Below are 13,776 nucleotides of genomic sequence, written 5' to 3' on the forward strand. Positions count from 1 at the left end.
TCACAGTTGTTTGTGGCAGGGCAGCCATCTTTGATTACAGTTTTAATTTCACATTGGGGACACACTTACATTGAAGCAGTGCTGCGTCGAGCTGCTCTGAATCATTTGTCATCACCTGACTTGCAGATGTTTCTTTGCACCGTTGTTTTTTGTCTTTTTTTGACAGGCATGCTTACTCTCCACTGTTGTTAGTCGGCACTCAGACTGGTTATTAGCGCGACCCCATACTGTCTGTCGTCACCCGTCAATGTGCAGAGCAATGTCAGCGACGTGCACTGTGTAACAGAAATTTCTTTTAAACAAATCAATAAAAGTTGCACTGTTTACACCTGGAAATTTCATTAAGAACTTCAGACTTCAGCGTCTTATTTGTCCACTTGGCTTCACATTGGGTGCTTCTGTTAACTCCATCTGTGGAGCTGCAAATTACGCCAAAAGCCAGAATTTTACTAACTTATAAACAGGCATGTTGCTAAGAAATTGAAGTATAAGAACGTCAGATAAATAAGTTCAATACAATTCTTCAATAACCACATTTAAGATATTATTATAATAATAATTGTTAATGCACATGACATTAATATTCGCTTGTGTTTGCTTGATAAAGTCCAGAATCTGTCAGTTATTACATCAAGACAGTTTGCTTCTTCTTCCACTGGAGAAAGAAAACTTTCTGCTTTGTTTGATGAGCATGAATAGATAATCTGATTTTCAGCTGCTCCTACAAGTCTTAAAAACACCATTTCCTTCAGTTTTCCTAATGTAACTTATTTGGTTAGACCCTTCCTGCTTTATAAATGATCTCATCTTCCCATCAACCCAGTAGGATTATTTTATCAGACCTGACCAAACTCCACCAGGAGACAGTACACCACCTGTTTGCACAGGCTGAGCCGTGCTCCCCGTGATCAGCAGCCTGACACCTCACAGACATCCACAGCACGAGCGCTGCTTATTAAAAACTAAGTACAATATGATTACAGACACCTTCTCCAGGCGCAGCCATGCACTTGGTTTGCATGCGCTGCTTCCCTAAGCTGGGATGATGGGCAGCAGCAGCAGCAGCAGCAGCGGACCGGGCTGCTGCACATGGTGACACCACATAAAACTTTCACTCGGCTGCAGGCTTCACTTCACTGCTGACAAACCGCCCAAACGCAAAAGGCAAGCTGTGACTGGCCTGACCGAGGAGCTTCAGATCCCTCCACGTCCTCTAACACGAAGCAGTGTCGAAACTGTGGGAGATCTTCTCGTCACATGACGGCCTGCTACTTGCTTCAGCTCGTTTTTTTTTTTGGCAGTTGGACAAAGCAAAACAACGCCTGCTGCTCTGAAAATGACCAAATAAGACGACACAGCTCCAGGCAGCCGGTATCAACGAGTAACGTCTCTTAAACACAGCCAGCACAACATCAGGCTCTCCAAATAAAATGTTCTGAACACGCACAAGCATTAAATCCTACAGAGCAGACACACAAAGAGCGAGTCCAGCACCTCGAGGCACGTCGGCTGTGATGGGTTATGAGGAACACCTGCCCTACAGGTGAGGCTGGTGTCCGCTCCTTTAAAATTCACTTCACTCAGTTCAAGCTGCAGGATCAGCCGGGAAATGATAAAAGCTTTGATTATCAGTCATTTTTCAACGGGGTGATGATATGATTACACTCCATGCAGCTTTTATCTTTTATCGTCACATGGCGCCAAATCGGTTTCAGGAAACAGTACCAGGTATCAAAAACTGGTCCGGTTGTAAAAAGTGGGAAGATGTTAAGACGTATTCAGCAGCTCTAAAGCTCACCAATTAAACAAAGAAGATATAATATGTTAATTAGTGAGCTTTCAGGTTTTGATAGTCAGAGAGTTGAGCGTTACTTTAAATGGAGAAATAACACATTCTTCCTCTTACGAATGAAAAGCCGACTAGCTCTTGTCAAAACCTGGCGCCTACATTTCCCACAATGCTACGCGAGGGCCGACAATTCCGCCAGGTGTGTTATGCTCGTAGTGGCTAACGTGGGCTGGAGGTCTGCTCAGCTCACTTCTGTGTTAACTCCATCAGGTTTTTCTTTCATCTTCAATCTCGTCATCTTCAGCCCCAAACGACGCTGACTCAAGTGGCGTCATCTGAGGTAATTTATCAGACTTCATGCAACTCTGTCTGGAGCCACAAAAGGCTTTTTAAACTTTAACTTATGCAGTAAAACTCCTGAAGGCCTGTAAACAGACTTCAGCTTGTACAATCTGTGCAGTAGTATTACATGTAGTGTACAAATAATGTTGAACCCTGCAGGGGGTCGTCGAGGTCTCAGCCTGCAGACGGAGATTTAACTGGACTGGGTCTCTGGAGATTCGTACGGTAAATAAAACCCATTCAGACGTGTGATCTTGTGAAATCTGCAGGTTTCAATCAGACCTAAAATAAACTGGACTCAGTGCTGAAGATTCATCAGACTGTTCGAAGCAGCAGCTGCTTCGTGGATCGACATTAACGGATTCCTGAAGCTGAAACACTTTGATAATTTAGCTTTAATGTGATGCGGAGGACTGTCAGTTGTCGTCGGTGACATGTTTATGTAGAGAGCTTCGTGATACAAGCAACAGCAAAAAGAGGGATTTCACATTTTCCACATAATAAAAGTTGAGTGTGAGGAGGCAACTGTACTTTCTGCAAAAGGCAATTTGATGAAAGAAATATTAACAGAACTTTGATTTACATTTGATTTACAAGATCGTTTGGCCCCACAGAGAAATGTGGGCAACTGACATCAATTCTGCAAATTCCTGCAATTCACAAAATTAGACCATTTACTTGGACGTTGGGAGAAACAGGGTATACCCAGATAATGTGTGTATTCATGCTGTAGTACCTAGCACCATGTCAGCCTTCAAAGGCAGGACTGTTTTGTATTTATTAGTTAAATGACAACAGAAGCAGACAGGATTCATTTCGTCTCGGCTCAAGTCCTGATGAAAGAAATGTCCCCTCAGCGCTCTGCAAGTTCGTCTCCAACAATGAAACACAAAAAGACGTCCGAAGGTCGTCCCTTATTGAGTGAAGGTGGCCGCCTCTGTCCACATGTTGGGATGGGGAAGCAGTTCAGGTCTGAAAACTGACATCTCACGACTCCCAAAAGTCTGGAGACGTTCATCCAGCTCAGACGGACAAATCATCAGCCTTCATGTCGCTGGCTTTCGTCCATGCTGAAGACGAACTGGTGAAATGACGGCTGCTGTTCATGAACCTCGGGCGCGTTCGGCCGGTCGGGGACCGGGCCGCCGGCCCTTTCAGAGAAAAGTCCGAGCAACGTATCGAAGGAGCCCTCCGTGTCGGAAAAAGATAATGTCCGTCTCCGTGTCAAACAGCGCGGTGACGAGGAAGGACTTTCCTTGGCTCGTCTGCAAGAGAACGGAGACGACTTTCACTAAGGAGCTCATTTAAAAAGTGCTTTTATTAACATGAAGCTGGGCTGAATTTAGGATGTAACACTATAACACTCAGTATCAACTCTGCTTTCCAGGGAGTCCTGGGTACAAAACAAGCAATGAAACATGAAATAATCAACTTTCCGACTGTTCGAATGACAGCTCCTGCAGCTCACGGCCGGCTGCCTGTTTCCTACCTTGACGGTGAGCTGCTGCCTCGGACTCAGGCTGTCTGGCAGAGCGATGGTGAACCTCTCCTTCCCGCTGAGCTCCAGTGAGTCTGCGCTCTGGCCGGGCAGGAACTGCAGCGGCATGATGCCCATCCCCACCAGCTGGTTCTTGTGCAGCTTCTCAAAGCTCTCAGCGATGACCGCGCGTACCCCCTGTCGACCGCAGAGAAGCAGGTGAACGGGCGAAACGAGCGGGAAAGTGGAGACTGCGACTTGTTGCCTGTCATGCGGCTTGGTCAGAGGAATGTGTGGTTCGTGTGTGTGCTGCAGTTTACCAGCAGGTATGGCCCTTTGGCTACCCAGTCCCGGGAGTTTCCAGAGCCGTAGTCTTTCCCCGCCAGGATGATGAGGGGAAAGCCGTCTCTCTGATAGCGCTCAGCTGCCTCGAAGACATCCAGCTGATCAGACAAACAGGGAGGTCAGAAGTCTGAACACCGCAACAGCCAACTTCAGCAGGCTTGGTGTTTGTGTTAGCCGACAGGTGCAGAACTACACAGAATCTGTCAAAAGGTGGAAAAACTGCATTTGAGTTCCCTCACTCACCGTTTGGCCTGAAGGAATGTGCAAAGTCTTGGGGCCTGGTTTGCCGATGAATCGATTCTGGAGCTTGATGCTGGCGAACGTGCCTCTGGTCATCACTGCGTCGTTCCCTCTGCGAGCGCCATACGAGTTAAACTCCCGCGGTGTCAGGCTGAGAGAAATATTCAAAGTGAGAGGTCAATAAATTTGAATTTACGCAGCGAAAAACAGAAATATCATCTTGCGGTTGTGCGACTCCGACATCCAGCCTGGACTTCTCATGCGATCTTTCAGTGAAGGGGCCTCCTGGTGACATTATTATGATCAGCTAATCTGCTCTTCCTCGCGTCTGATCTGAAACTGACCGTTTGCTCAGCAGGTACTTGGCGGCCGCGCTGACCCTGGCGATGCTGCCGGCTGGCGAGATGTGGTCCGTGGTCACTCTGTCTCCGAGGAACAGTAAGACATGAGCGTTCTCTATCGACTGAGGCGCTGGAACCTCTTTACTCTGAGACAAAAGGCAAGCAGAGGCAGAGGAGGCACTTATTGTCTTAACTGCGGCTGTGCTTACTTCAACACGTGAAGTCAGGAGACACGGCAAAATAATGATTAGCACAACGGCTGGACGACTTACCAACTTGCTGAAGAAAGACGGTGAACGGATATACGTGGACTTGTGATCCCAGGGGAAAACCACCGAGTCTGGACATTCAATGTTCTTCCAAAATGCGTTCCCTTGCTGGAGAGAGAGAGAGAGCACAGAGGGAACAACATTTTTATTTATATCATCATTAATTCACTGGAGTTCAATGAAAAGACTTTAGACAAACAGGAGGGAAAGAAAGCTGTGCTCACCTCCATCCTTCCCCTGAGATCCTTAAAAATGGAGGAGATGACTGTGTCCTCTTCGGTCTGTCGGACCTCCTCCCTGGACGGCCAGATGTCACACAGGTAAACCTCCTTCCCCTCTGAAGTCACACCTGCACCGACAGGACGCTCGACGTTAGCAACATGAACTCAGCTGAGTCTGAAGAACGTTTTCATTTTGCTCTTTGACAAACAGAAACCAGGAGAGCTTAATATATTCAGACATTCAAACTGAACTGATTTTATATTAAAATCAGACAACACACCGCTCCTCTGTCACCTGCTCTGCGGCTCATGCATGTCTGCACAAGACACCGAGCCATTAAATGTTCACTGTAATCAGCCAAATTCCCACAATCCCCTCATGAACCTCAGGTTTTAGAGGAGCAGCTGACATGCGCCTCCCTCACCCAGAGGTTCTTTCTCATAGTCGATTCCCACAGTGCCCGCCAGAGCGTAAGCCACCACCAGGGGAGGGGAGGCCAGGTAGTTGGCACACACGCAGTCACACAGGCGGCCTTCAAAGTGCCTGTTGCCAGATAAAACGCCGCAGGCCACCAGGTCCCCCTAAAACACAGCAGGTCATCAAGATCTGACTGCAGTGCTTGTTAAAGGTGAGCAGAAACAGCCTGATGTGGAGATCTTACCTGTTTGATGGCATCCACGACGGCTTCGGGTAAAGGAGCCGTGTTCCCTACACAGGTGGCACAGCCGTAACCAATCACCTCAAAGCTGTGACGTGAAGACATAAAGACATGTAATCATTCAGAACTCCTCTGTGTTTGGTATTTGATTCTTTTTCTCTTCTCTTATTATGTTTATTGTGGTTGCAATGCACCAAAAAACCACTGCAAATAAACCAGACTCTGACACTGCTGTCACACCAAAACCCGAGTTATGACACAGAATAACTAACACACGGTCAGTCACACTTCATCAGGTCACACTGCTGTTACAGGTTACTCCTTGATCACTGGAATAAAAATGCTGTTCAGATATTTCTGAGATTCAGGGGCCGAATTTAAAATGTGTTTACCCAGTGGAGATTTACAGACTAGAAACTTCTTCATTTCGAGTTGTGGTAAACTTCAGTCAAGTGCAGGTTGTCTTTGAACTGCACATGCAGGTTTGTCCAAGGTCAAATTGTGTGTCTGTGCATGTGTGTGGTATCGCTGTGCACTTGTTTACCCCAGTTGACTAAAATAAGGCAGGACTCCACTGGTATTGAGGTAGTGAGTGACCATGCCACTTCCAGGGGCCAGGCTGGTCCGAATATAGGGCTTGACGACGAGCCCGGCCTCCACAGCCTTCTTGGCCAGTAGACCTGCGAATAACAAAAAGCAGCTGCGTTATGCAAGCGTTCCTGTGGTACGCAGCCACGGAGAGAAAGGAAGCATCACAAAGCAGAGTATTAACAGAGAAAGTGAAGCTCGATTTTTCAATCTGCGGTTTAAAATGTGAGAAGAAAACAGACATGCTAATACAAAAAGACTCGATAGCGTTCAACAAATCTACTGGCTCATACACGGACGACAGCTGGGAATATTCTCAGCCAAAATCTGATCCCACTTTCATCTTTTGACTCACCTGCAGTCAACATGACAGCCGGGTTGCAGTTGTTGGTGCAGCTGATGACAGCAGCGATGACCACCGAGCCGTGGACCAGCTGATACTCCTGACCGCAGTGCAGGAAAGGAACCCGCATGTCCTGCTTCTCCTTAGAGATGTGGAAGCCTTTGAAGCCGACCTGAAGGGAAACCAGTGACGATAAACAACTGGTCTATAACCCAAATATCTGACTGAGTCACACTTGTTAGTCTGAGGACTGGCAGAGCAAGGATGCAGACATTAACATGAAAGTTCTAACGAGCTTTATTTGTACGTTACCTTCTCATCAAGACAACTCTGGAAGTCTTCTTTCATGCTGCTGACTGCCACTCTGTCCTGGGGCCTCTTCGGCCCGCTCACGTAGGGCACCATGGAGCTCAGGTTGATCTCAATCACCTGCACAAAGATGAATTTCACTTTATTACGAGAACCATTTCCTCTTCTGCTGCACCCTGGGCTCAATTTTTGCAAACACGGCTACTGTGAGGCACCTCCAAACATTCATCTACTCATTATTAATCCTCTGATGATTCACGGCAAGGTTTGACACGTTACCTCAGAATAGTGGGGGTCTTCTGAGGGGTCTTCATAGGTTCGGAAAAGTTTTACAGCTTTCATGTAAGACTCCAGCAATTCAAGTTTTTCCTGGGTAAAATCTGAAAGGACAATTATGACGTGTTAGTGCTCTAAAGCTCTAAACGTGGACACATAGCAGTGAATTCCCTGTGAATCCAGATTAGAAAGGTAGGAATAAATCCAAGAACAGACTGGATAAACCCCTGAACCACTATGCAGCTGTTATTAATAATCAGTCTCACTCGGGTGACTCACTTGTCTTTTTAAAGTGCTTGAGTGTGACCTGGTCGACGGGGAAGAAGCTGACGGTAGCGCTGTACTCTGGGCACATGTTGGCGATGGTGGTCCGGTCCGGAGCGGACAGCTGGGAGACGCCAGGTCCAAAAAACTCTACAAACTTCCCAGCGATCCCAGCTTGCCGTAAGTGCTTGAAAATCAATAAACATAATACATCAGCACACGCTGAAAGAAAGGCAAGGTTAAGTGGTTTCCTGTAAATAGTCACATACTGCTTCCTGGAACAGTGACTGTAGGAAATGTAGATTTTTGTAGCACATTTATGGATGAAACAGTTTCAGTTTTGATTCTTCACAGCTGAGATTATTCCTGACTGTATTCTGATGTAAAGGACTGTTTTTAAATCCTACTGTCCTCCACTCGAGACGTGTGATCTGTGTGTCTCACTGCAGAAAAAAAGTCCTGATAACACATGAAGTACAGCAGAGCAGCGGTACCTTTGTGATGCCGAGGACGATGTCTATGGAGGTGGTCAGGGGGTTGATGGAGCCCACCAGTTTACAGCCCACCACCTGAGGAAGGGTCAGAGACACCGGCTGGCCCAGCATCACGGCTTCTGACTCGATCCCCCCGACACCTGGTGGAGGGAAACATCACAGACCAAATCTTAGAGACACTTGGCACATTATAGTTCTTCAGCAACTTGAGCTTACTTCACAAAGTTTACAACAAATACACGAACAAGTGGTGAGAAAAATTTTTAAAAGCTTTACCCCAGCCCAGGATGCCCAGGCCATTGACCATGGTGGTGTGTGAATCGGTTCCCACCACACTGTCAGGGTAGATGAGACCGTCGCTGACCTGGACCACTCTGGACAGATACTCCAGGTTGACCTGGTGGACTGCACCAACGTCTGGAGGAACCACGTTCACGTTCTTAAATGCTTTAGAACACCACTGTGTAGTGGGCAGAGAGGAAAAGAGCAACAGTTAGAAAAAGATTTAACTTTGTGTCTCAGGTACAAACTCGGTTTTGTTCTGGTCTCTGAAGGGGAAAAAGCCAAAATGTAGACTTTTTCTTTTTCTGTAAAATAAAAGCTACAAACCTGCTGGAAAAGTGTAAAACTATACATTCTGTATGAAGTATTTCTTCTGAAACGCTGTGTAATATACTGATTCTCTTTCTTTCTGAGAGTTACATCTGAAGGTTGATACCACTCTCAGGCCTGTACAGTAAACATGAAGCTAAAGCCAGCAGCCAGCTAACTTTGCTTTTTGTTAGGACCAGACAAACCAGATACAATATATTAATCAGTGGAGTGCTGGTAGGCAGATTTTGCTACCTTGGACAGAGTCAGGCTAACTGTTTCCCCTTGTTTCCAGTCTTTATGCTAAGCTAAGTGAGCCGGCTGCTGGCGGTAGCTCTTTATTGAGGGGACAGACATGAGAGTCATATCCATCTTTCCCTGAATGTCAAAGTTTTCTTTTAAAACGTCTCTCCCTCAGATTGTCTGATATGAGACGATAAAACGTATATTTGCTCTTTGCTGTACCTTAAAGAACTGAAGCCTTTCTTTGTTTCTGATCAGTTCCATTTCCTGATTCTTCAGAGCTGTTTCGGTTCTGCAGAAAAAGAACAATAAACATGCTAAAGAGGAACTCGGTCAGTGAAAACGCGTCCACACATTCAACCTTTTCAAAGGGCTGAAACAATGTAGCAACGTTTAACTGATCCCATGTGATTCTTCAAGTTCTAATGAGAGCCTGGAGATAGAAAACGCGACACTTGGACAAACAACAGTGTAATTTCCATCCTTTCATCTCACATTTGAATCATTTTGACAGAATCTAGTGACATGAGAAATGTCTTATGTTACAGATTAATGTTTCACTGCTACGTGAAGCCATATAAACAGTTTGGGGTCAAACTCACTCAGACACAGGCTTCAGGTGGAAAGGGCAGAGGAGAGGAGTATTCTCGATCTGCTGGACAGACGCTGGAGGTCGACCTGGTGAGGCTGGAGGGTCACTGCAGGCAGCTTTACTGCAGGAGCCCCGCTGGCCCCCACAGTGTGAGCCTCCTCTGGACAGGGGCCTGGAGGGTGTGGATCGGGAAGGACCCTGGCTCTGGTTTGGGCCGTCCCCTCCACCTGGGTTTGGGGTATTCTGTATGGCACTGTGGACAGACACAGAAAAGCTATCAGTATTAAATAAAATATATCAAGCAGAGCAGTAACAAAACAAGTGACTTCTGATAACCCAGCTTCTATGAAATAAAATGATCCACTGAGCAGAAGTCAGTTCTGCATCCATCTTTTAGCTCTATGTTCTCACTTTAGCTCACTGTCAACACATAAAGGGAAAATATAAATGCAAACACACCATTTGCTATAATCAATCTGTAATGAGTAATCTACGATGAGGTCTGTGGGGCATTTAGGGTTGACCAGGCCGGGGTCCATGCCGTGTTTGGCCACAGCGTCCCTCATGGCTGCCAGGTCCACCATGGCAGGAATACCACTGTAAAAGGAAACCAGGAGAGCAGAGACAATCAAACCTAACCTCCCTTCAGGGATTTACAGAAACACTCAGCTTGTATAAGTCACAGCTGATTTTCATTTGCTTGTTGGTGTCATGGAGCAGAAAGAAAGATCATGATGACAGAAGGTCTCACATGCAAACTCCCGCTGGATCTGTTCTACTCACGTGAAGTCCTGGAGAAGGACTCGCGCTGGAGAGAATGGCACCTCGGCTTGATTCTGCTGCTGCTGCCAGTCCAGAATGTTCTGGACGTCCTCCTCTTTTGTGTAAAAGCCATCGCAGTTGCGAAGTGCTGCTTCCAGTAAGACACGGATGGACAGAGGCAGCTTGTCTACACAGAGCAAACAAAAAACGCTGGTTTAATTTCCCACAGCAAACAACGTGTCATTACATCTAATCATTTATTGACTGTTCACCGTCCTTGATAGACAACTGTCGACTGGACAGAACTCTGAGAACTTGTTAGGACCATAAAGAGGAAAACGAATGCAGGCTTTAAAATATGAATTCAAAAATTACCTTTGTTTAAATGTTTTTAAGGCGGCTTTCTACATGTTCTTTAAGACCTTTCACAAACATACGTCTATGCTGCGATCCTAGGAAACGCCATTGGTAAACACAACCTTATTATGTAGCCTGGACTGCACACTGTGCTGATAGATTCTACTGTACAGTGTCCTACTACTTCTACATTATGCAGATCTGAGTAAAATAACCAACAGACAGACTTGAAAACAGGAACATCTGTGTTTTAAATCTCTGTGCCTTTTCTTTAAGGCTGAACTCACCATATCTTGGATCATTTAATTTCTGTGGGTTGAAGAACTTGATCCTTCCATCTTTCAGTGTGTCGATTAGATGGCTATATGGGTGCTCTGCAGAGGGAAAACAAACATTTATCAATATACGGCTCATTTTAGCCAGCGTGTTACAAGTACAGACAATTTCTTCTCAAATCTTTTTTTTTTTTTTTTGCCTTAGGTTCACCAGGTTTAATCTGTGAGAGCGGTTCAAACAGTCAGTCTTGATTTTACCAGCCAAACCTTTCTTATATTTACCCAGTGAGGACTTCCTCAAAAGGAGGCACATATCTAAGAATCTGGCAGGAGGCCTCCATTTTTTTTGTGCTGTTTCTGCACAAAGGGCATCAATGCAATGACTTATTCCATACCATGTTCCTTGAAGCAGTTGAAAAGCCAAATTTTCAATTAGCCTGAACTGTAAAGAAGTTTCTATGATGATGTAGCGATGAGCAGAATAAAAATGCAGAGAAAACAGAAATGAAAATGATCTCTCTGCTCTTACTCCTGCCTCTGTGGCTTTTAAGTGTAGAAAAGTGAGTTCATGCAGGATGTGGTTAGCTTAACCAAAACATTAGAAAAGTAAGACTGCTGCAGCCCTGCAAAATATCTTTGGCTTTAAAACTGTCCTGTCTCCTGTATTTGAGGATTATGAAACTCTGTACTGTCATCGGTTTGGGCCAAAAGATAAAAGCTGGTCAATTTAAGCTGTAGCTGTTTAATGTTGATGATATTCTCCTTTAAGACTTGGTGTAAAATGAAGCTAAACAAGTGCTGAGCCCCTGTGGACACAGAGTACTCTTTGATTCTTGGCACAGCACAACTCACTGGTCTCACAACAGGACATCGTGCTGTAACGCTGGCTCTCAGGTTCCTAGCTATGAAAGCAACATTTCTGTGACTGTTATAACCGAAACTGCAGAGAGCACGCTAGACTTGCCCACCTATTAAATATTGCTTTTGAAATCATTACGTGCTGCTGTTTTTAATGCATGCACTGTAGTTTTGACTTCCAAAATCCCAAATATGTATTAATTGAATAAAAACAAAAAGGAAGAACAATCATGCAATCCTGCAGAGGTGAGAGTCAAGACCCGCACACTGAAAAGATGTAAGCACGTCACACAACTGGTTTGGTCTAATTCCTACAATCTTAAAACAAACCAATGTGAACGACACACTGGGGGTTTCGTATCTTCTTCATCTGCAGTATTTCCTCTAAACAGTGTTTCACTAGCGGTGGGGCACCACAGCAAGAGCGTGATCACTGCTGCTGAAGACGACACATAAACAAAGCGCTGTAATTTAGCTCAATTTAACTAAGCAGGCATAAACAAGCTTTGAAACAAAGCTTTTATCATCTGAATACTGACATAAGAACGGTGTTTGTGCTCTTGAGTCCACCACAACACATTTAGCAGCAAACTGAGTGTATGAGTTCACCTTAAAAACATACACTACATCCACTCATGCAGCCAACCATGTCAAATGATACATTGAACACTGTATGTGGACTTTAACTTATTATGGTCAGATAGTTCAAAAACAGCTTCTTGCAGATCGCTCCCAGGTTTTGCTCAAGCTTAAATTATCCTGTTGCGCTGAGATGACTTTTGTCAGCTAGCGTGCTTTTAAATAACTACATGCAAAAACTAAAAGCCATCATCAGACTCAATGCAAAGCAGGCAGAATGGAAAACATGCAGTATCATACTACTTGAAACACAACACTGGCTGCTCACTAGAGAGATCCTATGGAGATAACTCCTTATGGGTACCTGTTTTTAATGGCAGGCTTAAATGAAAAATGTCACAGAACTGACTCTATGCTACACCATTTGGGTGTTTGCTTTATCAGACAATGTCATTTCCACGGTGGCCTAAAATCCGACTTTGACCAGATCCATTAGGTGTTCAAAGAAAGAGCAATCCATGTCTTGTTGTGCACAACCCTTGCGATTAACATAACTGTAAAATCACACATTGTAATGATAAGCTGACGTGGTATAAACATTGTTGAAGTGGTGACTACAATGCTGTATGTTCACATTCTCTTATATCAAACCATCTCTGCATGTGTCCCGATGACAGAGTATGGAAGACAGCTACAAAGCTAGCTACGGTTCAACTTGCTAACACTGGTCCTTATCGGGGAGCGCACTCAGGCTAACTAACTACTTATCGTGCGACGGCTGAACGTCTTGAGGAGATAAGACAAAGCAATTGGCCGACTATATAAGTTTAGCTAGAAACTGGGCAAAAATTGTGACATTTTGTGCAAAGCAAAGGCACATTTAGCTTGTGGCATTAGCTAATTTAACAGCTCTTGCTTAGATGTAGAGCGAACACTGGTAAGCTAGCTAATGTTAGCTGCTATATCTCCCCCCAGTATGACGCCGGTACACTTTAATGTAACGCTAAATTACAGCTAACAACGGTCATTTTAAGGAGAATTGAGTATTTCTTAATCTACTCCTGCCTTTAGAAGTGTAAGGCTGATCGGATGCTGGCTTGATAGTAAGGTTAGCAGAAGACACCGCTTTACCTTTGACTGGGGAAGTGAGCGCCATGATGACTTCTGAAATCAACACGACCCTTTCTCACGACGGCTCTGGCAACACTGAGCCGACCAATCAGAACACAAAGTCCCACGGCCACGCCCACTCACAAATAAGAATAAAACCAGATAAAAAACAGTAAATCTTTAAGCTAAAGTCCCTTTAAAGTCCTGAACGAACGTTTTGTAACGCGCTTATCTTACAGGAAATCAGGGTCGTTCGACAACTTTGAACTCATGCCTTGCTAAGCAAGAATTTTTTTTAGTTCATACCACCATTACTACTGCGAGCTACAGGTGCCTGAGAGTTCATTCCTAACACTGGAAACGGTAGTTTGACATTTAAAATGGGTTCATTGGTTTACTGGGTCAGTGTTAAGATAGCAAATGTGCATGCATTTATCACTGAAACAAAGATG

General features: G+C 45.0%; 1 protein-coding gene across 1 annotated transcript; it reads right to left on the reverse strand.

The window, feature by feature from the left end:
* Positions 1 to 2,509: 2,509 nt before the first annotated feature.
* On the reverse strand, positions 2,510 to 13,390 carry ireb2 (iron-responsive element binding protein 2). The gene is made up of 22 exons (XM_076733594.1): positions 13,346 to 13,390; positions 10,790 to 10,876; positions 10,167 to 10,332; positions 9,843 to 9,980; positions 9,394 to 9,636; positions 9,014 to 9,083; positions 8,234 to 8,417; positions 7,958 to 8,097; positions 7,479 to 7,650; positions 7,203 to 7,303; positions 6,927 to 7,043; positions 6,627 to 6,786; positions 6,228 to 6,363; positions 5,687 to 5,771; positions 5,450 to 5,606; positions 5,028 to 5,152; positions 4,807 to 4,911; positions 4,538 to 4,680; positions 4,197 to 4,344; positions 3,929 to 4,051; positions 3,621 to 3,806; positions 2,510 to 3,396 (listed from the first exon to the last, which is right to left on the reverse strand). The coding sequence occupies exons 1-22, from the start codon at positions 13,368 to 13,370 to the stop codon at positions 3,286 to 3,288; spliced, it is 2,922 nt and encodes a 973-aa protein (XP_076589709.1). The 5' UTR covers positions 13,371 to 13,390; the 3' UTR covers positions 2,510 to 3,285.
* Between the last annotated feature and the right edge of the window lie 386 nt (positions 13,391 to 13,776).

Source organism: Chaetodon auriga, chromosome 6, assembly GCF_051107435.1.
Source record: "Chaetodon auriga isolate fChaAug3 chromosome 6, fChaAug3.hap1, whole genome shotgun sequence".
Lineage (NCBI taxonomy): Eukaryota > Metazoa > Chordata > Actinopteri > Chaetodontiformes > Chaetodontidae > Chaetodon > Chaetodon auriga.